At 40.2% G+C, this 27,018-nt stretch overlaps 1 protein-coding gene across 2 annotated transcripts; it reads left to right on the top strand.

The window, feature by feature from the left end:
* Nucleotides 1-127: 127 nt before the first annotated feature.
* Nucleotides 128-27,018, top strand: ERP27 (endoplasmic reticulum protein 27). Of its 2 annotated transcripts, XM_049693992.1 has the most exons (8): nt 128-633; nt 872-1,070; nt 1,437-1,534; nt 3,254-3,391; nt 15,214-15,330; nt 18,933-19,058; nt 20,194-20,391; nt 21,187-27,018. In XM_049693992.1, the coding sequence occupies exons 2-8, from the start codon at nt 977-979 to the stop codon at nt 21,232-21,234; spliced, it is 819 nt and encodes a 272-aa protein (XP_049549949.1). In that variant the 5' UTR covers nt 128-633; nt 872-976; the 3' UTR covers nt 21,235-27,018. The 2 variants fall into 2 exon arrangements, with proteins under 2 accessions (XP_049549949.1, XP_049549950.1); XM_049693993.1 differs by having other exon boundaries at nt 128-1,070; nt 1,437-1,510.

Here is a 27,018-nt window from a genome sequence, read left to right as displayed (position 1 = left end):
TTCCTTCAAACAAATATGGTAACCGGATGGTTCCCATTCATGAGTTTCCTCAGAGGAACTGGGGCAGAGCACAGTACACGTGGTGTTACATCATTGGGAACAGTCTCGTTCCCCTGTTCCAGTGCGATGGGCAATGAGCTTTCAGGATAGGAATGGTAGGAAATCTCAATTTATTTTATTTTATAGTATTATCATATAGAAGTTTCTACTAAGCTGGAGACTTATATATCCCTCTGCCTGTGAGAATCTCTCGAATTTCCACAGGCACCTGGGCCACATCAGGCACTGTTTCTCTCCTGCTTAAGATCTTTCAGTGGCTTCCCATCACCTACGAAATAAGACAAGCTCCTACACTTAGAATATAAAGCCCCCTGCGATCTGGTCCCAGCGTGCCTTTCTGCCTGGATTTATCATTCCCTTTTCTGGTAATACTAAATTACTAATAATTCTCTCTCACACCACGTTTACATCTCTGTGCTTTGGCTCTTTACATGAAACTCCCTTTCCACCTTCGTTGCTTCGTAAAATTTTATTTACCCAGGACTCTGTTTAGGCATCCCCAGCAGGAAGAAAGCCTTCACTGGACCCCACCAGTGTTTAAAATGTCTTTAGTTCATCATGTCCTAGCACCCTGTGAGTTTCCCAATTTTATAATCATTTTCTATTTTATATTTAAATGATCTGTTCATTTGCCCATTTTTCACATAAACAATCTAGCCTGGGAGAGGTGATCAGGTCACAGTTATCATTGTATCTCTAGTGCATAGGTCAATACCCGGCATAGAATATTTTATTTAAATGCACTGACCTGACTTTCTTCTAGCTGGTTTTGTTCTGAGGCCCTGTCACTGAACTCCATCTCTTATCTCAGAAGTTGAAGGTCCCCCATCCCAGAGCCAGCTGCTAAGTTCCCAGAGCTTGAATAACACCACAGTCAGCTGAAGAGTGGGCAGCCTCAGACACCACGGCCGGGAAAATGGGGGCCATGCCGTTCAGACGCCTGTATCTGTTATGTCTCTTCATGTGCAAGCTATCCCCGGAAGTTGCTGCAGAAGTTCAGGAATCCTCAGGTAAAAGAAAAGAACACCATGGGGTGAAAGTGTTGTTGGAAGAAGGGAAGGGAACGTGACAGGGCTCTGGGTATATGTCCTCCAAACCTAGGAATCTTCCCAGGAGATGCTAGACAAAGATCTGCCTCCCCTAGTCTGGCATTCTCCTTCAGAAATAGGCTATCTTGTGGGGACCCCCCTCCCCATGTTAGTAAAAAATAAATAAATAAAGTCTTGGAATGATAACTGCTAAATCTCATTGGCCTTAGTATGAAGAGAAAAAGTAGAGATGCCCTTATGATTTAGAGCTGCTTCTTCTCTACTCAGTATGCCCAAACCTTCTGTCTCTCTCTCACTCTCCCCCCACCCTCCTCTGTCTCTGCCTAGATGGTCCCGGTGCCCGGGAACCTGTCTGGCTCACAGATGTCCAGGCTGCCGTGGAATTCGTCGCTGCTGCTGAGGTGACTGTCATAGGCTTCTTCCAGGTTCGTCCAGATACCCCCCCGCTGTCGTCCCTCCAAAGAACCAGAAATATTCTACCTCAAGGGAGCCACGTTAGTCACCTGCTGGCCAGATGACACTGCCTTAGCAGCCAAGGGGTACAGAGTCTGCTTTTAGCTTGTCCATCAAGATCTCTCGATTTCTAGCCATTCCCAGTCTCTGAATTATGTCTTCCTCGCACTTGCTTCAAGAGTTCTGAGACTGCCGACTGGGTCTCCCCATCTGTGGATGCTTTGAAGCTTCCAACACTATCTGAATTTCTGAGGCAGGGGCCAGGGTAACCCAACTTCTATCATCCAGGCAACGCATTTGTCAATAGTTGCCTCCAGTGTATAGCCTCTTACCAAATAAGTAGTCCCCTATGCTTCTTCCTCTTTTTTTCCTCTGAAATGTTGAATAAGGATGGCATTTTGTATATGGAAGGTGTTAGCCTCCATCTTCCAGATTGGCTTCCTGGCTAAGAAAAGCAGCCATAAAGGAGAAGGCATCATTCCAGCATTTTTCTATTTGTCTGGAGGTAACATCTGGAGATTCTCATAGCTGATCAAGCCCCTGCTCTCTCCTGGCAGACCTTCTTGTCTTGCTTCCATTCATTAATTCCAACTCATCATCACCCTGTCTATTCTGTGTACACAGCTGGAAATAGCCTTGATGAGATGTAAGTCGGGTAGGAAGACCGGGGAGCAAATTTTTCAGTGATGAGAGATCTGAACTGTAGACAAAAACAGCCACCCTCAGACAGGAAGGAGTGCCAAGGAAGTGGAGTTGGGTGCAATAACTTAAATGACCACCGGGTGTCGTTGTTTGATTCACGAGCTATTCCATTCTAAGGAGCAGAATAAAAAAAGAGGAAGCCTTGATGAACAATTGTTCATAACCTCGAATGAACTCCACACACCTTTTTGGATGAGCAAGGTGCCAACTCCCTCTGCTTGACCCCAGATGCAAGGCTAACCATGATCTTTTCTCTTAGCACATCTCCTTCTCTAGCTAGAAAGGTGTCAGGGACAAATACGTTCACTCTAGTGTATTGCCTGGAGCTGCTGAGGACAAAGGTCCCATGACAGCAGGGAGATAATGCCAGCTTGCTATAGAAGGACTGGAATCATCACTCAGAATAGGCTTCCCTGCTCTGTCCTGCAGGCCTGGGTTCTAGAATTGGACCAACCCATGAACAGTATCTTGATGGCTTGCACACAGTGGAAAGAGGACTGTTCCTCTACCTCCTACACAAGCCTTTGTTAATAAACCTTCTAAGCTTCCACTTTAATTTCTCTTATTTTTATTATTTTCTTTTTTGACCCTTTTGACAGCACCTATTTCTGATTTTTGCATTTCTTTTTGCTTCCACAAATTATTCCCCAAACATTTGCCCCCTCTGGTATATCAATGACAGAGCAGCCCAACTCTGCAGGTCTCTATGATTTTGAGACCCCTCTCAGCTACTAGTAAACTGCAAGTTCTATGGTAAAGCCAGACAGGAGTCCCAGGCTTAGCCACAATGTTGTAGTTACCTATTAACCCACCCAGTCTGGAAAATTCAACAATGTCACTGCAAATCCAGCCTGCATTTTGAGAGGTCAGTGTTGTCTCACTGGACACTATGATTTCTGATATGAATGAACACATTTCTACTCCCTAGTCTGTTTCTCTGTCTCTCTCCTCCAAAAACAACCTGTGGGGTTTTTTCTTCTCGTTTTTAGGATTTAGAAGTACCAGCAGTGTCCGTACTCCACAGTGTGGTGAAAGATTTCCAAGATGTGTCATTTGGAATCAGCACTGCCTCCGAGGTTCTGGCCCACTACAGTGTTACTGGGAACACCATTTCCCTCTTTCGTCTGGTAAGTCAGGTGGGCAGCTCCAGCCTTCTCCCAGTTTTTCCTTGGGTTGTGGACATACAGACTTCTGAGACCAGAAAAGAGTCTAGGTCTTGAACACTAATGGTGCTGCCTGAGTCAGGGACCATGATGACAAGGACGATGGCTCAACTCAAGCTTCCTAAACAGATGCTGTCATGAAATGGGAAGAAGCCTGGACTGAGGGTCAGGACGTAAGATTTGGAGCACTGCTTTGTCACCAACCAGCCATGTGACTTGGGCAGGTCACTGAACATTTTTTGGCTTCAGTTCTTTCATCTATAAAATAAAAGGGTTTGACTATATCATCAGTAAGGTCATTGTGAGCTCTAAAATTTTATATTTTCATACCTTTGAGAGTTCACTTACATTCATCAAACATGTGGTAACAACTACTCTGTGTGCTATGCAAGATAATGATAATAAAAACACATTGAGTATATTCTCCCCTTTCATAGATCTTACAAATATAGTGGAGATTGTAAACATAATATGCACGTATCCATAATACAAAGAGCATCACCATGGATAAAATATTACAAGGGTTCAAATGATAAAGGCAGGGTAGGAATTCTGACCAAAATAAATTATGAAGGAGACAACTGAACTGGGATTAAAGAACAGATAAAATTTGGACAAAATAGAGGAGAATTCATGGCCAACATGGGGGAAAAAAAATAAACTTGGGAAACAGTGATCAGGCCAACTTGACTGGATCTCAGGGAACATGTTTTGGGCAAATGAATAAAAGACAGAGAAGCTTGATTGGAACCATATTGTGAGGAAATTTGAATACCAGCTTAATAGGTTTGCACTTAAGTTGCTTGGCACTAGGCAGCCCCTCAAGCCTTTAGATCAGGGGAATAATATGAACAGAAATGTGTTCACAAAATTATTTTGGCAGCAATGAGTCAGACGGACTGTTAGGCAAAGAGACAAGAGTAGAGAGAACTTTTATTAGGCTGACAAAATAGATCATGTACTAAGGATCTGTAGCAAAGAGGTAGCAGTAGAAAGTGAAGAAAAGGCAGGTCCTGCAAAGATAAGATATCAAAATTATGGAAAGGAGGCAAGGTTGAAAACCAGGGTACCTAGGAATAGTGAGGGCATAACAGAAATAGGGATTTCTGATGCTTTATTTTGTTGTTGAGTTAACATTGTTGGTGGAATACCAAGGTGAAAATGACCAGAGTCCACTGGAAATTAGAAACTGAGCAAAAGTTAAAGTTTCAAGATTTCTGGACTGAAGGTCCTTCCCGCTCTCACTTCCATCCTATCTATCTCATATTCCTCATCCAACCGTCTTTTAAATGTATTCTCTACTCAGTGTCTCCAACTATCTTTAAGCCCTTAAACTACCTAGTTTATGTACCACTCCATTAAAACTGCTTTCATCCAGTCCAGGGTGGCTTCCATATTTCCAAATCCAATGAATACTGCTTAAGTCTTATTTTACTGAACATTTCTGCCATATTTGACATTGTTGGCCTCTCTTTTCTCTATAATATTTTCTCTTTCCTTGACCTAGGAGGCTCCTTCTGCTGGTCCACTTCTTTTCGTCTCCCTGGGATATTCTCTTCCTCCACCCATACTACTGCCTGACTCAATGCTCTTCCCAATGTAGGTTATATAATCCATGCTCCATGGGGCCAAAGACTGTCTTGTTCATTACTTCAACCACCGAGCATTTAAAAGTGCCTGTCATGTAGCAGGTACTCATAAATGTTTGGTGAATAGATGAATATGTGAATGATTTTTATTTTTTTTTACTTTTTGAAAAAATATTTACTTGGAGCAGTTTTAAGTTCAGAGCAAAATTAAGAGAAAGATATAGAGATTCTTCTTATCTCTTGCCGCATACATACATGATCTCCCCCATTATCAACATCCCCCTCCAGAGTGGTACATTTGTCACAATTGATGAAACTACACTGAAACATCATAATCACCCAAACTCCATAGTTTACTTCATGGTTCACTCTTGGTGTCCTATGGTCTATGGTTTTGGACAAATATATAATGACATGAATCTATCATTACTGTATCCCAGTATTTTCACTGCCTTAAATTCCTCTGTACTATGCCTGTGAAGGAATCAATTACTGAATGAATGTGTAATCCTTCAGTGATATAATTCTTTCTCATGTTTGACGATTGTGTGTTTGTTGAGGATTTGGAATGTTTTACCTCTAGCCTGGACCTCTCCTGTGATTCAAATGCTTGCTGGATATAACTGTTTGAATATCCTCATAAGCACAGCAGTCTTAACTGTGTCAAAACTGAATTTGTCATTTGCGCCTGCTGAATCATGTTCTTTCCTCTAAAACACTGTCTTACTGAATGGCTGTGTTCATTCAGTATCTAATCTTTGCCAATCATACCTCCTACCCTACTGAGCCTATGTTCTCCTCCACTCTTTCTATTTCACTCATTGCTTAGATTCTTAGCATCTTTGGCATAAACATTTTCAATATCTTCTTAATAGATCTCCCTTTACTACTTCTTATAGTTTCTAGGTTGGTATCACAATGATGGATATAAAATGGAAATTTGACCATGACACGTCTTTCCTAAAAACTCTTCAATATTCCCCATGTCTTAAGAGAGCAAAATCAAGATATTTAAACATGTAGTTTGTTTTTTGTTTTTTTTTGTGGTACGCGGGCCTCTCACTGTTGTGGCCTCTCCCTTTGTGGAGCACAGGCTCCGGACGTGCAGGCTCAGCGGCCATGGCTCACGGGCCCAGCCGCTCCGCGACATGTGGGATCTTCCCGGACCGGGGCACGAACCCGTGTCCTCTGCATCGGCAGGTGGACTCTCAACCACTGCGCCACCAGGGAAGCCCCTCTTTTTCTATTTCTTAAAAGTATTTTTATTATCTGATTTAGTTTTTGGTTAACATATAATGTTTTAGAGAAAACATGAGTATTTCAACGTTCTAATTCCTGGAACCTGTGAATATGTTACTTTATGTGGCAAAAGGGACTTTGCAGATGTGATTAAGAATACTGAGATGAGGAGATTATCCTGGATTATCTGGGTGGGCCCAATGTAATCTCAACAATGCTTATGAGGGGGATACAGGAGGTCCAAGAGGAGAGAAGATGCTATCTATGGTGCTGGCTCTGAAGATGGATGAAGGGGCCAAGGAATGGCTAAGGTCTCTAGAAGCTGGAAAAGGCAAGAAAATGTCTTTCTTCACTAGAGCTTCTGCGAGGTCTACCAACAACTTGATTTTAGTTCAGCGAAACTTGTATTGGATTTCTGACCTCCAAAACTGAAGATAATAAAAGTGTATTGTTGTTTTTTTTGTTTTTTTTAAGATAGGTTAGCTATTATTTTTATTCTTCCAATCCAAATCCTCTCCCAGTAACTAGGCATCTTTTTTTTTTTTTAACATCTTTATTGGAGTATAATTGCTTTACAATGGCGTGTTAGTTTCTGCTTTATAACAAAGTGAATCAGTTATACATATACATATGTTCCCATATCTCTTCCCTCTTGCGTCTCCCTCCCTCCCACCCTCCCTATCCCACCCCTCTAGGTGGTCACAAACCAACTAGCTGATCTCCCTGTGCTATGCGGCTGCTTCCCACTAGCTATCTATTTTACGTTTGGTAGTGTATATATGTCCATGCCACTCTCTCACTTTGTCACAGCTTACCCTTCCCCCTCCCCATATCCTCAAGCCCATGCTCTAGTAGGTCTGTGTCTTTATTCCCATCTTGCCCCTAGGTTCTTCATGACCTTTTCTTTTCTTTTTTTTTCTTAGGTTCCATATATATGTGTTAGCATATGGTATTTGTTTTTCTCTTTCTGACTTACTTCACTCTGTATGACAGACTCTAGGTCCATCCACCTCACTACAAATAACTCAATTTCATTTCTTTTTATGGCTGAGTAATATTCCACTGTATATATGTGCCACAGCAAAGGAAACCATAAACAAGACTAAAAGACAGCCCTCAGAATGGGAGAAAATATTTGCAAATGAAGCAACTGACAAAGGATTAATCTCCAAAATTTACAAGCAGCACATGCAGCTCAATAACAAAAAAACAAACAACCCAATCCAAAAATGGGCAGAAGACCTAAATAGACATTTCTCCAAAGAAGATATACAGATTGCCAACAAACACATGAAAGAATGCTCAACATCATTAATCATTAGAGAAATGCAAATCAAAACTACAATGAGATATCATCTCACACCAGTCAGAATGGCCATCATCAAAAAACCTACAAACAATAAATGCTGGAGAGGGTGTGGAGAAAAGGTAACACTCTTGCACTGCTAGTGGGAATGTAAATTGATACAGCCACTATGGAGAACAGTATGGAGGTTCCTTAAAAAACTAAAAATAGAACTACCATCTGACCCAGCAATCCCACTACTGGGCATATACCCTGAGAAAACCGTAGTTCAAAAAGAGTCATGTACCACAATGTTCATTGCAGCTCTATTTACAATAGCCAGGACATGGAAGCAACCTAAGTGTCCATCGATAGATGAATGGAGAAAGAAAACCGATGTTTTTACTCCTAGGTTCTATTTACTCTAATGCTCCTCATTCTAAAGCCTTTAAAAAAAAAAGAAGAAAAGAAACACACTTTCTCCTAAACCATTTCTCTATCTCCCTGGCACTATTTAATCAAACCCCAGGATTATTTCTCAAGAGCTAATCTAGGCATGGCATATTTTGGCAAAGAAATTTCAGAATTTGTCCCTACAGTAAATTTCCATTGTAGGAACATGTTTTGAAATAAGCTGAAATAAGTGGGAATATGAGTTGACAGCTATGTTGGAGAGATGAGAGACTGGCAAATGCTATATTTATGGAACGCATCACCTGCAAAAACAGTGCAGGCCAACTATATACATGCGATTGGGAAAAATGTAAAATGGAGCAATAGTAAGTTGTGTATGACAACCTGTCTGTGTGAGGACAGAGCTTGTCTTTTGTGAGAGTGATAGCAACTCTCACCACTCTCAACAGTACTCTTAATGTTGCCCCAACAGAGATGTAATCCCATGTTGAATAAACCATGAGCCTGTCCTAAACTGGAATTTCAGATATTATTTGAATGTTTACCTCATTTTGAGTATTCTCAATCACTTCTATTTTAAGAAATATAGGGACTTTCCTGGTGGTCCGGTGGTTAAGACTCTGCTTCCAGTGCAGGGGGTGTAGGTTCGATCCCTGGTTGTGGAGCTAAGATCCCACATGCCAAAAAAGAGATATAATTAGCCTAACTTTGACCCAATGGGATAGTGATGGAAACACAGTAGAGGCATCCTTTCATGCCTTTCACAATTATTCCTTGGAAACCTATTATAAGAAATGTACCTTTCCAAGCAGAGAATCAGAAGAAACCAGTGCATAAAAATAAACTGATAAGAAAGACAAGAACTAAGATACATCAAATTTTTAAATATTTTTTCTGAAGTATATATTTACCAAGTATATGGTAAGCTAAGCAACTTATAAAAACAACCCAGAGAAGCAGCCGCATAGCACAGGGAGATCAGCTCGGTGCTTTGTGACCACCTAGAGGGGTGGGATAGGGAGGGTGGGAGGGAGGGAGACGCAAGAGGGACGAGGTATGGGGATATATGTATATGTATAACTGATTCATTTTGTTGTAGAGCAGAAACTAACACACCATTGTAAAGCAATTATACTCCAATAAAGATGTTAAAAAAAAAACCCAGAGACATGAGGGCATTTGTTAAACAAATGATTTCTCCGTGATAGCCCAGATATTTAATATTGTAACTGGTGTAAACTAAGACAATTTTAATATGTTTTATGAACTGTTGGGTTGTTAATTACGGAAATTGAGCGGAATTCAAAGGAATATTGCTGGAATACTAATAAACAGAAAAGGAGTGATGAAATCCATTGGTAGCACACAGTGTCTGAAACATAAAATAATACACATCTGATTCTCTTGGGGAACCTCAAATTATATTGTAAGGTGACAACCCTTCTGGTTTACTGTTTACTGTTTTTATTCTGGTGCCTCTTTCCTTGGGGAGAAAAATAATATGATTTTTCAAGGAAAATTCTTTCCCAAAACTGGAAAAATATATAAAAATTTTTCCCCCACTCTTGGTTCCAGGGTTGGGTTTTTCTTTCCAGGGCATTAGGCAAATAAATTCCCTTTACAGAAGAAAGAATTCCTTTCAAATGTTGTTTCCAGGAACCCTACACATGAACGTTCCAGAGTTTTTTGGTTTAAGAAATAGAGAAATAATCGGGTATGTTTCGTTCAAAGAAGCCCAACCAACTGGAAAGGCTTCAGGAGGGTGGTTTTTATTAAAGCTCTTTGCTTCTTAGAGAATGTTATCACCGCTTAACCGCGGTGCTTCCAGTATACAGCATGCCTTAAGTCCAGAAACACCTGGAGGAGCTGGAGTTTCCTGTTCGTCTTGTTCTGGGAAATGTGAGGGTTTGCCTGGAAAAGGGAGCAGAAAGGGAGGAACTCCTGGCTCAGACCACAGCTCTGTCCCCTGAGCTTAGACACCAGGCCTGCAAGTTTCCAGAAAAATAATCAGGAAGTATTTAAACATATTAAAGATTAAAAGGACACTGGTTGTGATTATAATGATGATTTTGATGGTTGCACAATTAGCAAAGCCTTAGGAAGGAGACATGCCAGGTGGCAAAGCAGGCCTTAAGCAGCTTTTAAGATCCTTTGTGTTCACCTTCTTCTCTATCGACTAGAGGAGAGGGATGGGAGAAGGGTGGGCAAGGACTCCACCTAGGAAGACTTTTTTCTCCTGCTTTTATATTTCTGCCCCAAGCTTTCTACTCAAACTGTGTGAATTTTAAAGCAATTAAATATGCAAAATAGTTCACCTTTTAAAACATCCTGTGGTTTCGTTGAATTTTTTTCAAAATTCTGTTTTTGAAAGACAAACATTTTCTGTACCTCGGCATTATGTATTTCATAAGTTTGGGTTGTGAAAAACAATCGTGAAATAAAGTGATTAAATTGCCATCTGAGTGAGGTCAGCATTTCTGGGCCTCAGTACCTAATACACAGCAGGCACTCAGCAAATAATTGAACACAAATGGATTATAAGAGAAAAACCCAGATATGACTAAACAGACTCAGAATTAATCAAATTAACCATAAAGAGTGCATTGGGTTTCTTGGAGGTTCATATTGCTTTTAACTATACCTAGTGAGAGACCACCTGGAAGAAAAGAAGAGAAAAATAGAAGATGGCTCTGATCCAGGGCAAGATCTGATGGGGTAGGACCGATATAAGATAGCAGATAAAGGGTAAGAGTTAAGGAGTGTTCAAGTGTTGGTGGCCCAAAGATCTCAAAAGTAACCCAGACTATTTCAGGAAGCAGAATTGTTCAGGATCTGGCCCTGACAGTTTTATCTGTAGGCATAGTTGCTATGGGTGATGGAAGCTTTATCTTCTGTCTCTATGGGCATGAGGAGATGGGAGAGGGGAATGGGAAACTTCTGGGAACAATGCTTGGCAATATGACATCCTATCTTTCAACATACCTGAGTATCATGGAAAGGCAGCTCTAAAATGCAAATCTGGGATAGCAGACCAGGTAACTAGACAATCCCTTCCACTAAGGATAATTTTTTTGAAAAAGCTGAGCAAAAAAAATATTTTAAAGAAAGACCTTGGAGAACCAGCAAGAGAAGGGGGAATGTCTAGGCTAAGATCTAAAATAAAATGGAAACCCAAAAAGGTGAACCCTGTATTTGGACTGCTTTTCATCTGGGGTACATAGCCAGTTCTAGAAGGAGCAGCAGAGAGGCTGAGAGGTTTATTAGCATTTTTGCAATATTCAAGGAGCCAGAAAATTAAATGTTGGAGTTCAGGGACCACAAGGGGAAGTAGGGGGTAAAACTAGTAAGACATCCTTTGCTCTACTTTGGACCCTAAAGAGAAATACCCTAAAATCAAAGATGAACCATAAGTAGATCAGCCCTCCCAAGAGCTGCAGCACAGATTCGAGTCACCTCAGCCCCTGATCATATATGAATATATAAATACACACACAGAGACATACACACATATATATATACACACACACATTACATACACCTGCACACATATATAATTATATATATATGTATCATCTATATAATTTACCTGTAGCCATGCCATAGTATAATAACAGAAAGTCAAAGAAAAAGAGAAAAATCTTAAATCAGACAAAAAAGATTACCTTCAAAATAAGCTCAAAGGGTAATACTAAGATTCTCAGATGACTTCTCAATAGAAAGAATGGAATGCAGAATACAAATAATTATATCTTTCAAAAACTGAAAGAAAATAACTCTCAACAAAGAATGCTACCCCCAGCAAAAATAACCTTCAAAAATAAAGGTGAAATAAGCATATTTTAAACAATCAAACTGAAAGAATATGTCACCCAACAGATCTAACTCATTCTAAAGGGAATACTAAATGTGTTCTCTGGGCAGAGGGAAAAAATTCCCAGATAGAAGCTCAAAAATGCAGGATGAAATGAAGAGAAACTAAAATGTAAATATATGCATAAATGTAAATGTATATTGATTATATAACAATAATAATAATGTCTTGTGAGATTTAGAATTAACACACAGAACAATAATGACCTGTAGGTCTTGAGTGTGGGCCATGAACTGATTTGGAAGGAAGTAAAGTGTATTAGAATGTTCTAATGTCTGCATTATCCAAGAAGAAGGTAGAATTGCCAGCTAATATTAGATTCTGATAAGTAAAGTATGCATGTTGTAACCCATGCTGGTGATCCTTAGGAGAATAATTATAGCGTGTGTAACTTCTGAGTCAAAAAAGAGAAAGAAGGCATAATAAAAAGTGCTCAATGGATTCAAAGTAAGCCAAAAATGAAGGAAAATGAGATTTGGAACAGGCAGAACCAATGGAAAAATGCATATTTAATTAAATATATTAGTAACTACATTATATAAAAATAATCCAATTAAAAGGCAAAGATTATCAGACTGGATTTAAAAATAAAACTATGTGCTTTCTACAAGTGATACAATGTTTTAAAAAATAGGGACATATGTAAAGTATAAAGATAGGTTGAAAGTAAAAGGATGGAGATATGCTATGTAAACACTTCTAAAAGAATGCTGGTATAAGTATATTAGTATGAACAAAGTAGTCTTTTATGCAATGAGCATCCCTAGGGATAAAGAAGGACACTTCATAAAGACAACAATTTTAATTTGCCCAGAAGATTTACCAATTCTAAATCTGCATACATGACTTGAGAATATATAAGAAGAAACTGACAGAATTGTAAGAAAAAATGGTTAAATCCACAATCATACTGGGAGATTTTGACACTCCCCTATTGAGAGATAAGCTAGTCAAAAAAAAAAAATATATATATATATATATATATAATTTGAATTATAAATTAACTAAGTGTCCTGATGAGCATATGCAGAATACTGTATTCAAAAACTATAATATATGCATAATTTTAAGGACACATATCACATATACAGAAGTTGACAAATAATAAAAATAAAATGTAGAAATTAAGCTGGAAATCAAAAACAAGCATATAACCCCAAAATCTTACATTTTGAAATTAAAAAATACACTTCTAAATAACCAATAGGTTAGAGAAGAAATAAGAACAGAAATTAGAAAACATTTTGAATTGAATGATAATAAAACATACATACAAAGTTTATGAATGTAGAAGGCATCCATAGCCTTATAACGGGAAATATGGAGCTTTTAACATGTATTTTAGAGAAGAGTAATGCTAAAAATCAGAATCTAAGCATCATTTTAAGAAGGAAGAAAAAATGAGTCCCAGGTAGATTTTAGATCCATTGTGAACGACAAAATAATAATGTTTCTAGGAGATAAAATAAGAGAATATATTCAAAACTTTGGTGTAGTCAAAGCACTTTAAACAAAACAAAACAAAAACACACACGAGTTATAGGAAAAGGTTGATAACTTGACTACATTGAAATTACCTTCCGTTCATATGCAGTCACCATTAAAAGGGAAGTCCCCAGTGAGAAAAGATATATAGTATAAAACCACAAAGGGTTCATATCCAGAATATATAAAACATCTTCAAATCAGCAAAGAAAGGATCAACTCAATAGAAAAATAGGCAAGTGACTTGAACACAGACTTCAAAGAAATGGATATACAACTAGTTAATCAGAGAAATACAAGTGAAACCACAGTGAGATACTACCAGATATTCACCAAAATGAATAAAATTAGAAAGGTGGATAACGCCAAGTGTTGGCAAGGATGTGGAACAATGGGACATTTCCAACAGTACAAATGCAAATGTACATTATTGTCCATTTTAGAAAATAACTTTGACATTGTCTCCCAAACACACATCAAAATACATGTCAAAAATACACATATCCGGGCATCCCTGGTGGCGCGGTGGTTGGGAGTCCGCCTGCTGATGTAGGGGACACGGGTTCGTGCCCTGGTCCAGGGGGATCCTGCATGCCGCGGAGCGGCTGGGCCCGTGGGCCATGGCCGCTGGGCCTGCGCGTCCGGAGCCTGTGCTCTGCAACGGGAGAGGCCGCGGTGGTGAGAGGCCCACGTGCCGCAAAACAAAAAACAAAAAAACAAAAAACATAAAAACAAAAAAAAATGCACATATCCTACAATCAAATCCTAATCCTAGATACATGCCCAACAGATATAGAGACATGAGTACCAAGAGAAATGAACAAGAGTGTTCATTGCAGCCTTATTTTAATAACCAGAAGCTGAAAACAGTCTAAATTTTCATCAGTAGTAAAATGAATAAATGCTTTGCATATTTATACAATCAGATATTATAGGGCAAGGAAAATGAACAAACTATAGCTAAATGCAATAACATGGATGGCTCTTATAAACAAAATTTTAAGCAAAAGAATTGAGATACACATACAAAAAATAGTTTGTTTCCACTTACATAATGTTTTTAAAAAGATGAAACTAAACTATAACATTAAGAGATGCATTTTTAAGCAAGTAAAGCTATAAAGGAAAGGATGAAGAAGGTCATCATAAGTCAGGATAATGGTCCCTTTGGCAGAAAACTAATGGATTATTGATTAGAAGGGATCACAGAGGGCTTCAGACATTCTGGCAATGTTCTATTTCTTTCCCTGAGTGGTGGTTCCACAGTTGTTTGCTCTGTGATCATTTACTGAGGTTTACATTTTCTGTTTTGTGGTTTTCTCTATATGTGTGTTTTATTTCACATTCGAAGGGTACATAAATAAAACATAAATCTGATCCTGTAAGTGTCTCCCCTTGCCCTCAGGTTAGAGTTTAATCTACTTACCTTGACTTCAAGGCTCTTTGGGAATTTACCCTGCCTACTCCACTGTCTATGTCTCTCTTCTACCTGCACTTAACATCTACTGCTAGAGTCAAGCTAAACCAACTGCAGCTTTTAGAATGGGCATCTCGCATCATTTTGCCTTTGGCAAATGCTGTTCTTTATTTAAAATCCCACCCCCATCCTCATTCATCTGAACAAGTCTTAGCCATTCTTCAGGAGCTGCCTCTTCCTGGGAGTTTTTCTGCTCTTCCTTAGGTGACAAATGGGTCTGTGATGACACTAGCCGCATTCTGTGTGATGTTTCTGTTTACTTCTCTGTGTCCCAGAGGACAGTGTGTTCCTAGAGGGCAGGGAACAATTCCTATTTACCTTTCTGTCTTTAGAGCTTTAGTTAGTGCCTGACATGTGGTAAATAGTCTAGAAACATTTACTGATAAATGAAGACAGTGACAATTTTATCCTTTTTGTGTGACCCAGGTGGATAACAAACAACTGGATTTAAAGAATGAAGACATTGAAAGCATGGATGCTACCAAGTTAAGCCATTTCATTCAGAGGAACAACCTCCACTTGGTGACAGAGTATAACCCTACGGTAAATAGCCCCTCTCCGCAGACCCTTAAGTCCCTATGTCAGGGAGGGTACTTGCCTTCATAGCAGAAATCCTTTCCTCCAGGAGTTCTGATCTTTTGACCAATAATAATATTAACCACAAAAAAAAAAAAATATATATATATATATATTAACCACCATTAATTGAACACCTAGTTGTTTATGTTGCCATCCCTCTGCAACCCTTAAGATTGATAGACTTGTCCCTACCCAACAAAGAAAGAAACAGAAAAGTTAAATGACGTCACATGACTAGTAAGAAAGAGAGAGTGCAGTGCTGAGGTGACTACTTCGAAACTTCTGAGTTTGGTTTCCTGAGAGAGTTCAGTGAAGGCAACAAGATTGTGAGCTCGCCACAACTGCAAAAACGCTGAAGGTCCATTTTGTTTTCCTAAAGCATTGGTGACCAATACTTTTGTAAATTACAATAAAAGTAAATTAATAGACCAATGAAATGTTGAAAAACAAAGCCCACCGATCACGTATTTGGATGTCGCAACAATGTAAAAAATTTTTTTTAAGTTTTTATACACCTATTCCCATTTTCTGTGCCTATCTCCTTGTGGACTAGTAACTCACATTTCCTGGTCTGGCCTAGACCCTCAAGGGGTCTCAGGTTTCTTTCTGGGTTTGTCTTTTTTGGGTGTTGCATGCTGCCTGAAACCTGGGTGAAGCTGCTGGTCCACCTGTCCTGCTGGCCTTCTAACACTCTACAGCTTATAGAATTACCTTGCATGCCCTGCCTTTTGCCTTCCTGAACGTAAATCGTAGACTGATGGAGTGTTGACTTCCAGTGATCTACATCAGCTCAGAAATGCTATGCACTCTCTAGTAACAGTACTTTATATGCATGTCATGCTTTTTAGAACTTACAAAGCCCTTTCACACCATTTTCTCATTTAATACTCACAGAGATTCTTTGAGGTAGAAGAGAGGAAATTATTATGTCCATTTTATAGAGAACTCTCGAGTTCCAAACAACATTCAAGATTACACAGTAAGTGGAAAAGGCATCTTTTAAGTCAGAAAGTTTAACTGATGATGCATTAGCTCATCTTGTCTATTTCTATTCTACTGGAGAGGAAATGGGAGTTCAGAAAAGTGAAGTAACTTCCTCAAGGCCATATGAGCTTCAGTGACAGCCCTACCCACTTGTCCCTGATTTTTTTATGACTGGTCTGTCTGACTGGGTCCTGTGGTTTTTCCATTGCCGCACATAGCCTTCAACAGAAAACACCCCTTTTCCTGTTGACTAAATTCCTGTCCACCTCTCACACCATGTTTTTCTCCATGGAATGGTGACTCCATTTCCACTTCTGGTAAGATTCCAAACACACGCACTGCAGGGGTGTTGGCAGCAATAATTGAAAAGGCATTTTTCTCCTAGATCATCATCATTCTGGTCATTGTGTCTATAAAGCTGCCAGGAGTGCATGTGGGACCAGGAAAGATGATCTTCCGGTCCCTGAGCTTATGGTCCAGGGTCCTGGAGTTCTGCAGGCGAACGAGGGCAGATGCAAGGACTAGCCTTCCTGAGCTCTGATGCCTGGTCCATCTCTCATCTTAAAGAACAATGACATTTGTTAAGTTCCATATTAGTAGGGACAGCAAATCACATCAAGAAGAAATTAGGAAAGAATTTCTTTAGAGAAGCAAGTTCAACTTTTACTGTGACTTTTACATTTCCGAAAAGTAGTTTTTCTCAACGGGTGACCTGCCCACACTACTATAGTTGTTTCTCATCTGTTGCTGGTACAGAGGTTTGTATCAGTAGCAACTGGGCAGAAATTCACAGCCATGTAGTTGGCCTCCTGTGCACTTTTAAGGCACACACTCAATCCTTGGCTTCAAGGTGAAAATCCAGCTGTTTAATCTATTAGAATTAAACTAATCACTTCTGCTGTGTTCAATCCCTTCTGCTAAGACAACTATATCATTTGACTCCTCAGCTTTGATTTTTTGACTCTTCTCAAGGTTTATTCTCCATCTCCACTCTAGGAGAGTAGATGCATGCTCTAAATTTAAGTAGCAGGATCTAGTAGAACAAGAGACAATTATTTAGCATCCAATCTCCCAAACTTAAAATGTAAGACCTGGTTTTGAAACTCCAGGGGGAAAGTTTGGGGAAAGAACTCACTGGACTCTCCTTACCTACATGTTGGCCAGTAGAGCTGAAAAAAAAATCTCTACAGAGGAGTGTGTAGCTTCTGGAAGGATCCTACCTAGTTGCTCCCCCTCCCACCACCCTGGGACTCTGCCCAAAGATTCCTTAACACACCATACTCTCTCTTCTTGTGCACATGCTAGCTTTACAGCAGTGCTTTCTGTATTTAGAAGGGAGGGGTGAAAAGGAATGGGATTTTGTTTAAAATAGCGACAGTTGCAGCACTATTTCAGGAAAGGGAAATGAAGGGAACCAGTGCCAGAGTTTTACACTCTATCTTCTCTCCTCCCTCTGGTTCACAGCTGTCCCCTCCCCTCCATCACCGACAACTTCCTGGGGAATGACCATCTCTAATCAGCAAAAAAGGGCCAATGCTTCTGGTCTCCTGAAGAGCTTATCTTATGGCTGACCTGAGGTGCTCTGATTCAACCATGCTGAGGGCTGAATTGGTTTTGTTGAGGATTTGCCATCAGCTGTGTATGAGGCGGTACATCCCGCTGATTAAGACCACGGACTCTGAAGCCACACTGCTTGCTGCGAATCGCAGTTCAACACTTTCAGGACTTTAGGAGATCTTGGGCCTCAATTTCTTCTTTTATAAAACTGGGACTTTGAGGATTAAATTAGTTATTACACGTAAAGACCTGAAAACAGTGCCCAGCACATCATAAGCACTCAAAAGTATACACTACTGACATGCAAAGTCCACATTTTAAGTGCATCTGGCTCCTCTCGCAACATGAAAAGGGGTTTAAAAGGTGACTAAAATGTTCCATGGTGTATTTGTTACCTATTGATGCATAACAGCTTACTCCAAAATTTAACAACTTAGAACAGAAAAAAAATGGACTGTCTCGCACAGTTTCTGTGGGTCCACCGTTTGGGAGTGGCTAGGGTTAGGTGCTGCGAATCTGGGGGCTCATGTAAAGTGGCAGCCCTTGGTCAGGGAGGCAGTCATGGGAAGGGTTGACTGGGGCTGAAGAGTTTGCTTCCAAGATGGCTCAATCACAGACAAGTCAGTGCTGGCTGTTGGCAGGAGGCCTTAGCTCCTTGCCATGCGAATCTCTTCATAAGACTGCTTGAGTGACCAGCATAAGAGAGTAAGTGATATGAGTGAGAACAAGGCAGAAGCCACTGTGTCTTCTATGACCTAACCCTGGAGGTCACACTCCAGCATTACTGCAACATCCCTTTGGTTACTCAGCTCAGCCCTATTCAGTATGGGGAGGAGAAAACTACACAGTTGCATGAAAACCAGAGGTTGAGACTGACTCAGCACCATCTTGGAGGAGTTGCCCCTGATGTCATGGATGGACAGCTCTCATTTATGTTCTAGTGTACCTATTCACCGGTTGTCACTAATGTTTTTTTTTCCCTCCTTTTCACTTTCATTCTACTTCAATACATTTCAATTTCCCAGACTGTAATTGGCCTATTTAATAGTATGATTCCAATTCATCTTCTACTGATGATGAACAAGGCCTCCCCAGAGTATGAAGAAAGCTTGCACAGATACCAGGAAGCAGCTAAGCTCTTCCAGGGGAAGGTAAGTCTGGACTGGGAAATACCTTTTTGCATACTCAGCAACAAGACACTAGAAAAAGGGTGATGGGACCAGGGAAGTGAGACAAATGAGGAAAATACATCAGGTTAAGAGATAACAAAGTGAGAACTGGGGCATAATAAATCCCATTACTCTGATTTAAAACTTAAGATGTATTTTATACTCTTAAAGATGTATTTAATCATATCTTCCATCAGCAGTAAGTCTATTTCTTTTTTTTAATGCCTTGATGGGTGCAGAGAAAATAGAGACCCAAAGAAACTGAAACTTAAAATCACCTTTTAGTCACGATTTATTTACTCCTTGCTATAAACTCTGAAGTTTTAGACCTCAGGACTTATTTCTCATCTAAAACACCTGTCAGGTATCTAGTGCCCACTGGATGTCCAATAAATATTCATTTCTTTCCCTTCCCTACTTTGTGCAGTTCTGCTTATGTTACTGAAATAGTAAAACTTCAACCACTTCAAGGCTACTGCATTGAATTAGAGGCCTCGATGACAAGGGCTGTCTGGTAATAAAACAAGCTGACTTTCTGGTTTTCTGGTTTCCCTAGCGCTGGAAGTTTTCAGTGTTACTAAACGTAAATAACTCTCTAGACTATTATCAAGAAGATTTCCACTTTGGACAGAAGGTTTGATTTAATAATACAAAATAGTTAACAGTTTTCAAGCACTTACTATACGCTTAAAACTGTACTAGAAATATTAAATCCATTCTCTCACTCAATCTCCGCCAACAAAAGCCCATTTTTCCAAAGAGAACACCTAATCTCAGGGAGGCTAAGTAATGTACCCAAAGTCACACAGCTGGAAAGTATTACAGGTAACATTTAAAAAGAATTCTCCACATTTAGCCAATAGGCCATACTTTCTCCCTTAGCTAACCCCTAAAGTCTCTTCCAGTTCTACGGTCTTAAAATTAAATAAACCCAATCAAAGGGATAAAAAACCAAAACAATGCAAAATAAGAAGAAATTCATTTTAACTCAATGAAGATTTAAACTGTGTGGCACAGACCCTAAATTCCATCAGTGTAAACTCCAACAATCACAAGGTGTCTCTTCCTCCCCAGAGCCTCAGAGAGATCTTTCTTTTCCAAACTTCTCCAACTGCAGATTCTTTTTATTCTGGTGGACAGCGGTGTGAAGAAAAATGGGAAGGTGATATCATTTTTCAAACTAAAGGAGCCTCAGCTGCCTGCATTGGCAATTTACCAGACTCTGGACGATGTGTGGGATACACTGCCCATAACGGAAGTCTCAGTAGAGCACGTGCAAAACTTTTGTGATGGATTCCTGAAAGGGAAGAGGTTGGTAAGTATGAGACTACAGGTAAAGCAAGTTGAGGTTTGTCTCCCCTCTTGGTCCCTTTAATTTCCTGTTGAATAAAAATTCTTTGACCTCCACTGGATTTGATTAAGAGTAAAGGGATAGGAAATGTGCATATAAATACATGCACTCAGCCTCTTCTTTTGCATAATTGATAGAGTATTATACACTATTGTATATCATTGTACAGCTTGACTCTTTTACTTAACATGAAGTATCACTTTATATGTGAAAAGCTTTCTTATAGTTTATTAACCAACTACACAGAATTTTAATGTATTGATGGACCATGATTTAACTATTCTCTTATTGATTAGATTGTTTCCAGGTTTTTTCCAGCTGTTTCTCATCCCCCAATAATATAAACAAAAGCCTGTTTTACCCAAACTTTGTCCACACAATGTGTTCTCAAGCTTTCTGATCTTTATTAATATTAAAGGCGAAAAAATGGTATCACTGTAAAAAAAGAAAAGAGCAAAGGGATAGGAGGATACGGTGGTCAGAGTTGGGATGCTTTTTGAGATGTAGTCATGGGAACAGAACTCCAAAAACAGGTTTGGAAAGGTCTTGCATATTCAAAGGAGCTGAATTTTGGATTCTACCATTCTGTGTACAACATCAATGGGAAACAAGTAAATTCCATATGAGGATTCATGAGATAAAAATTGAAGATGGATTTAGGACTTTCAAGAGGAATTGAATAGCTCAATTTTCTAATCTCAGAGTTCAAAAACAAGAGTGGACTCCAAATCTGAATATCAGTCTCATGGTGTTTTTCAGAGAGAAAATCATGACTCAGAAGAAAAGATGTCAAAGATGGAACTCTGATTTCTCCCTGCTTCTTCTGCGTAGGACAAAGTAACTACTTGATGCCGAATAAAAAGGGGTGACCCAAACCTCAGAGACAGTAAACAGGATCACCAGACTTTACACATACACATACATGCACACACACACACACACACACACACACGTGCGCGCGCGTGCACGCACAGCTCCAGTTTGTTCCTTAAAGTCTCATTGACTCTACTTTCCCTTTCTTTTAAATTTTACCCTTCCGGTGTTCTCTTCTGCATTCATACTGAGTAGGCCCATGCACCGTCACACATACCACTGGATGCAGGCTTTATGAGAAATACTGCGCTACTGCTGTGAAGTGACAGCATTCCTAGAGGGAGATCGTTCCGGTGTATCATTTGATATTGAATTCGTATACAGCACGCGACTTACACACAACATCTTGTAGGGTTGCCTGAGGGTTGAAACTCTGCTTTCCTCATGTCCCTCTCTGACTCAGGGTCAAGGACAAAAAGATGGTTTAAAATGCCTTTCTGAAATTGTCTTTTTGTCAGAAGTAAAATGGTATTTCCAAGTCTCTGAACTCAGCAGAAACAGACCGTGTAAAAACTCTATTCTTGTTTCAAGTTCCTAACTCCCCCTATAAATCAACAGCTGCATGATAAATAAAAGGCCATCATGTTATAGGAAAAGACTGGCATCTCTTTGCAGACCAAATCCCTTATAAATATCCCGCCACCCAACTCAGCAGAATGGACCTCCCCCTTTTGTATCTGCTGTTAGAGTCAGGCCATGAGCCACTAATGTGTTATCGTTCACTGTGGGTGGGATGGGAGCTGGTAGAGACCATCTTGCATGAGGATTGGTATAAATGTGGCAGACGAGCTACGGGAATCAAATTAGGTAAAAGGTTGGAGAAGGGGTAGGAGGGGGAGCTTGGCCCCAGGGGCGACCTGGGGCTGGCTAAACGTGGATTATTGCAGGTGAAGTGTGCAATCCAGCCCTTGTGGAACGGAGGGAGAGTTTGGCTGAGTGTCTCTGGCCCACAGGCTGTTACTGTGAACACACAGATGAGACATTGTTCCCAGGAGGCCCTTGGCTCCAAAGCAAAGTACCTAAGTGCTGAAGAGCTGAAAAACTACAGTGTATACCTAAGGACTGGTCCAAGTGGGGAACAGAGACTGAAAGACTTAGTTGTTCCTTCCTGGGGGGAAATCTCCATGGCCACTGAGCTGGGAGTCAGCTGCTGGCATGGACTCTGAAAGCAACTGTGTATGGTACACCCCTCGGCAACACGAGACCAGTAGATTCTGAGAAGCCCATCCCATCCGTCCACAGGTCTACTGAAAACCACCCAAACAGTCTCCTGCTTAAGGCTGAAAAATATTCCTGGGATAGGCACATCCCAGAAGCCTCCCTTTGATACTGCAAACCAGAACTCTTGACATTTACAGTCAGGAAATTCTTCCTGATATCCAGCTGAGGTCCAGTAGCCACACAAGCTCGTTTCTTCTTACCTGTACTGAGTGGAAATTCTTAACAGCTGCCAATCACCATCACTAAATGGTACCTTTAACTCCTTGCTGGTTGGTCTTAAGCCCTCTTATCTAATCGTCTTTCCTCCATACTCATAATCCAAACTTTTCACCTTTTTAAAAAATTTCCAAGTCATTTGATTGACTTTATTATTTCCTCTCTTCCCTCTTTTTCAAAGTTCCCTCTTTCTTTGCTTAAAATAATGGGATTCCAGACTATCGTAGGAATTTGGTAAACGCTAAAACATAAATTCCCATGAGCTATATTTTATTCAATATTGAGTTAATTTTTCAAATATTTTACTTGAAGTCTTCCCCCTAATAACTATGGTCACCACTGACCATAGGTCTTACATTTTTACAGTGCATTTTTCTGCTTGATTACCTTCAAATAGCGATTTTACTATACAGAGTACTTTGTATGTGCCTTTTTCTCTTTATGGTATTTAATTTAATTATTCCTTCTCAGTTTATGTTTCTCCAGAACTGAAAGATATTTTTGTCTGTCTTCTTCACAGTCAATCTTGTTCTTTGTACAGGAGTTATGACCAAAGAATGGAACTTCTTTCAAAAGAAGAGATTTATAAAGGTTCTCATTCATTCACTAAAGATAACACTTAGTATTATAAACTTCTGTCATCTTTAGATCTTCTCTGTCTTTGAGTAATATCTTCCTAAGACTCTAGATTCATTTTCCCAAGGCCATATTATTGTTGAAATATCTAGATATATCACAGCTATTTTTCATTGTGGAGTCATTTATTGGTCCTAGCTGGCAAGACTGCCATACTTTTTTCCTTAGAGGATGAAGGAAGTGGTGATGTTATACAATAGAACTTTGTAAAATCTATTAGAAGGTTTGGAAGACTACAACAGAAGGCAGGAGTGGGAGGAAGGCATGAGTCAGAGCAATGCCAGGAAAGTTTGTATTTGAGTCTCACCTCTTCTGTGCCTGTGGCTTTGTGACCTTGGAAAAAACACTTTCTAGCTTAGAACTTCAGTTCACTGAAGATAATACAGTAATAATTCATAGGAGTTTTTGAAATCCAGAGTGATAATACATATTAAGTAAGTTTTTCATTACTTTTATTTTTTGGTTTAATGCTACCCTGTCTTCTCTGGGTAATGGTCGTTTCTCCAATTGTCAGAACTTATGGCAAAGGAAAGTCTTCCTTCAGGAGAAATAGTTGAAATAACTTTTAAAGTTTTGTGTTTTTGTTAATCAATCAAACATGGAGGCGCTGGGAGTTGAACCCATGGCCTCATGTATGCTAAGCATGTGCTCTACCACTGAGCTACACCCCGTCCTTCTTTGAAATAATTTTTTTGAATGTAGGCTTTATTATTATCCATGTGTGGTGAAGCCAACAGATCAGGAGATGGTTGCCATTGAAAAGATAGTTTGTTACTCACAGTTCCCAAGAGGAGGGCACATGCCATGTCACAAAGGGCCACATGGGGAAACACCAGCATTGGTCAGGAGACAGAAGAAACAAGGAGGAAATATGGGCAAGAGCCTTCATTGTGGCTTTTGTGGGAAGGAACAGTCAAGGCAGGGTAAGCAGGATTGGCTGGTTTGAATAATTTCAGCAGACTCTGGGCCATAGAAGCTGTCGCTGGTTGCCCTGAACATGGCCCTGGTGTTATTAGGGCAAATGGATTTTGTCCCAGAGTGTAAGAGCCTTGTGAGAGTTCAGTAAAGGAGGTGGTATGGGTACAGAATATGGACTTGTTAATTTGCATGTGAAAGAAACTCTAGCAGATGAGTTGCTTACTACCTCTAGAATTGGCTAGCTCTGGGAGGAGCAATCTCTCCAGGGTCAGCAAGGCCCCAGATGTCAAAGCATCAGAAACATATGGTTAATACAATCCTCTCACACTCACCTGTCGTGAGATTTCTCTCCCAACTCACCTAGTTTGGTCATGCTACAAAGGAAGGCATACTGTCTTCATCAGACCCTTATTAATACACGTATACCTTGGGTGTGGAGGGATAAGATGGGTATCAAGTGGTGCATTATTAGAGAACAGTTCATTTATTCATATATTCATTCATTCATTTAAATACCTACTAATCAACTACAAGGATGTCAGGCAAAGTTGCCTCCTAAGAGAGAAAATTTGGCCTTGGGTGATGAGCTATAGAACAGGGAAGTTTCAGTTGTAGTGACAACAGGCAGCATGGAAGCCATCAGACTGATTCAGAGAACTTTAGGACAGAGAAAGCTGGATAAAGGAGAAGGGGGTGCTGTGGAGAGGGATGGATGGGAGGCTGGCAGTGGGCTGAGGAGCCCCGGAGTTGGGGAAGAGGAACAACAAAGGGACAGAGTCTACCACAAAAGGGGAGAGGCTCATCATGGACAAACTTTACTTCACAATTGAGTTTGGAACCAGTCCTATTTATTTCACCTTTCTGGAAGGATCTGGTTTCCTAAGCAAGGAAAATAGAACAGGAAGTGGGATATATCTGACGCATGCTCCTAATTACAGCACTTTTACATACAGAGACCTAAGAATAGAAAAAGAAGGATGTTTAAAACTTCTTTTGAGTTTTGAACCTTTGAAGAAACGGTACTCAAGAAATCAAAGAAACAAATGAATTTTAAAGTCATACCTTTGTAAACAAGCATGAGATTCACCCTCATTCAAATCATTTCCAAGATAGGCCAGGGTGTCATTCTTTTTCTTTCCAATCTGCAACCAGAGGTCATTGTTTCTGTGAGCTTCACAGTGAAATATCTGAGTGACTCTAGGAGCAGAAGGTAAGGGAGAGTGAAGGATGAGGGGGTTAAGCTACATGTATAGGTTCTGAAAAATTGTGTGGAATCCAGACTTTAATGTGTCGTTGTCCAAACAGTTGCACTAAGTCTTAATAGCAGGATTCAATTTCTACATTAGACCTACTAGTCTTAATACAGTAACATGGTTTTAGCCTGGGCTTGAGGAAGAAAAAATAGATGAGATTTGACCTAATTCCAGCTGTAGTGAAGAATTTAAAAATTAACAAATATGTAGTGTTGGACTTACCTGGTGGCACAGTGGTTAAGAATCCTCCTGCCAATGCAGGGGACATGGTTCAAGCCCTGGTCCAGGAAGATCCCACATCCTGGGGAGCAACTAAGCCTGTGCACCACAACTTATGGGCCTGCACTCTAGATCCCGTGAGCCACAACTACGGAGCCCACGTGCCACAACTACTGAAGCCCATGCACATCGAGCCCGTGCTCCACAGCAAGAGAAGCCACCTCAGTGAGAAGCCCGCGCACCACAACAAAGAGTAGCCCCTGCTCTCCGCAATTAGAGAAAGCCCGTGCGCAGCAATGAAGACCCAACACAGCCAAAAATAAACAAATAAATCAATTAATTAATTTAAAGTGTAGTGTTACAGGTCATGTTTCCCAGAAGGAAGACTCTGAGACTGAATTTCCTTGCAGAAAGTTTATTGGGGGGTGTTCTTAGGACCTGTGAGGAAATGAAGAAAGTAGGATTGGGCAGAAGGAAAAGCTGGGATGTGATATAGTCACACAATATCCAGATCATCCCATGGGGCTGTTTGGTGCTGAAATGTCCTTGCAGAATTACCCCAAATTGGAGAATGGGGGTGGGGCCTTTATACCCTGATGTTGATCATTTGATGCAAGCCACACACAGGAAAGGGTGTGATTGTGGGCAAGGTGACTCTCCTTAGCAGAGGACAATCTCTGGGTTTGAAGTTAGTGAGAGGGAATTCTGCTGAGAACTGTCATCTGTCAACACACCCAGCAGCTGGGCTGCTATAGTCTGAGTGTTTGTGTGACCCCAGGATTCATATATTAAATTCCAACACCCAATGTGATTAGGTATTAGGAGATGGGCTCTTTGGGAGGTGATTAGGTCAGGAGAGTGGAACCCTTGTGAATGGGATTAGTGCCTTTATAAGAGATCCCAGAGAGTTTCCTTCCCCTTCCACTACGTGAGGATACAATTAGAAGTTTGCCACCCAGAAGAGGACCCTCACTCAACCATATTGGCACCCTGGTCTCAGACTTCCAGCCTCAGGAACCATGAGATATACATTTCTGTTGTTTATAAGCCACTCAGTCTGTGGTATTTTGTTATTGCAGCCTGAATGGACTCAGACATACGGGAAGAGTGCTTCTGATCTAAAGAAGTTGGGGGTGATCTGCTCACCACAGTATCTTCTTTCAGGCTACCATAATCATTGTACCAATGCTATGCAAAAGAATGAGGAAATAATAAATTTGTTTTATCAAATAAAATATATAGCTACTTCACTGAA

Source organism: Orcinus orca, chromosome 11 (assembly GCF_937001465.1).
Source record: "Orcinus orca chromosome 11, mOrcOrc1.1, whole genome shotgun sequence".
NCBI classification, from domain to species: domain Eukaryota; kingdom Metazoa; phylum Chordata; class Mammalia; order Artiodactyla; family Delphinidae; genus Orcinus; species Orcinus orca.
Note: the sequence above shows the minus strand (reverse complement) of the source record. Positions and strands in the feature narration are given on the sequence as shown.

Bases quoted from the DNA above. Each gene is read 5' to 3' on its own strand.
- ERP27 (XM_049693992.1), top strand. From the start codon at position 977: ATGGGGGCCATGCCGTTCAGACGCCTGTATCTGTTATGTCTCTTCATG. The intron at 15,331-18,932 runs GTAAATAGCCCC...TCAATTTCCCAG, and splicing joins TGACAGAGTATAACCCTACG to ACTGTAATTGGCCTATTTAA. The intron at 19,059-20,193 runs GTAAGTCTGGAC...CTCCAACTGCAG, and splicing joins CTAAGCTCTTCCAGGGGAAG to ATTCTTTTTATTCTGGTGGA.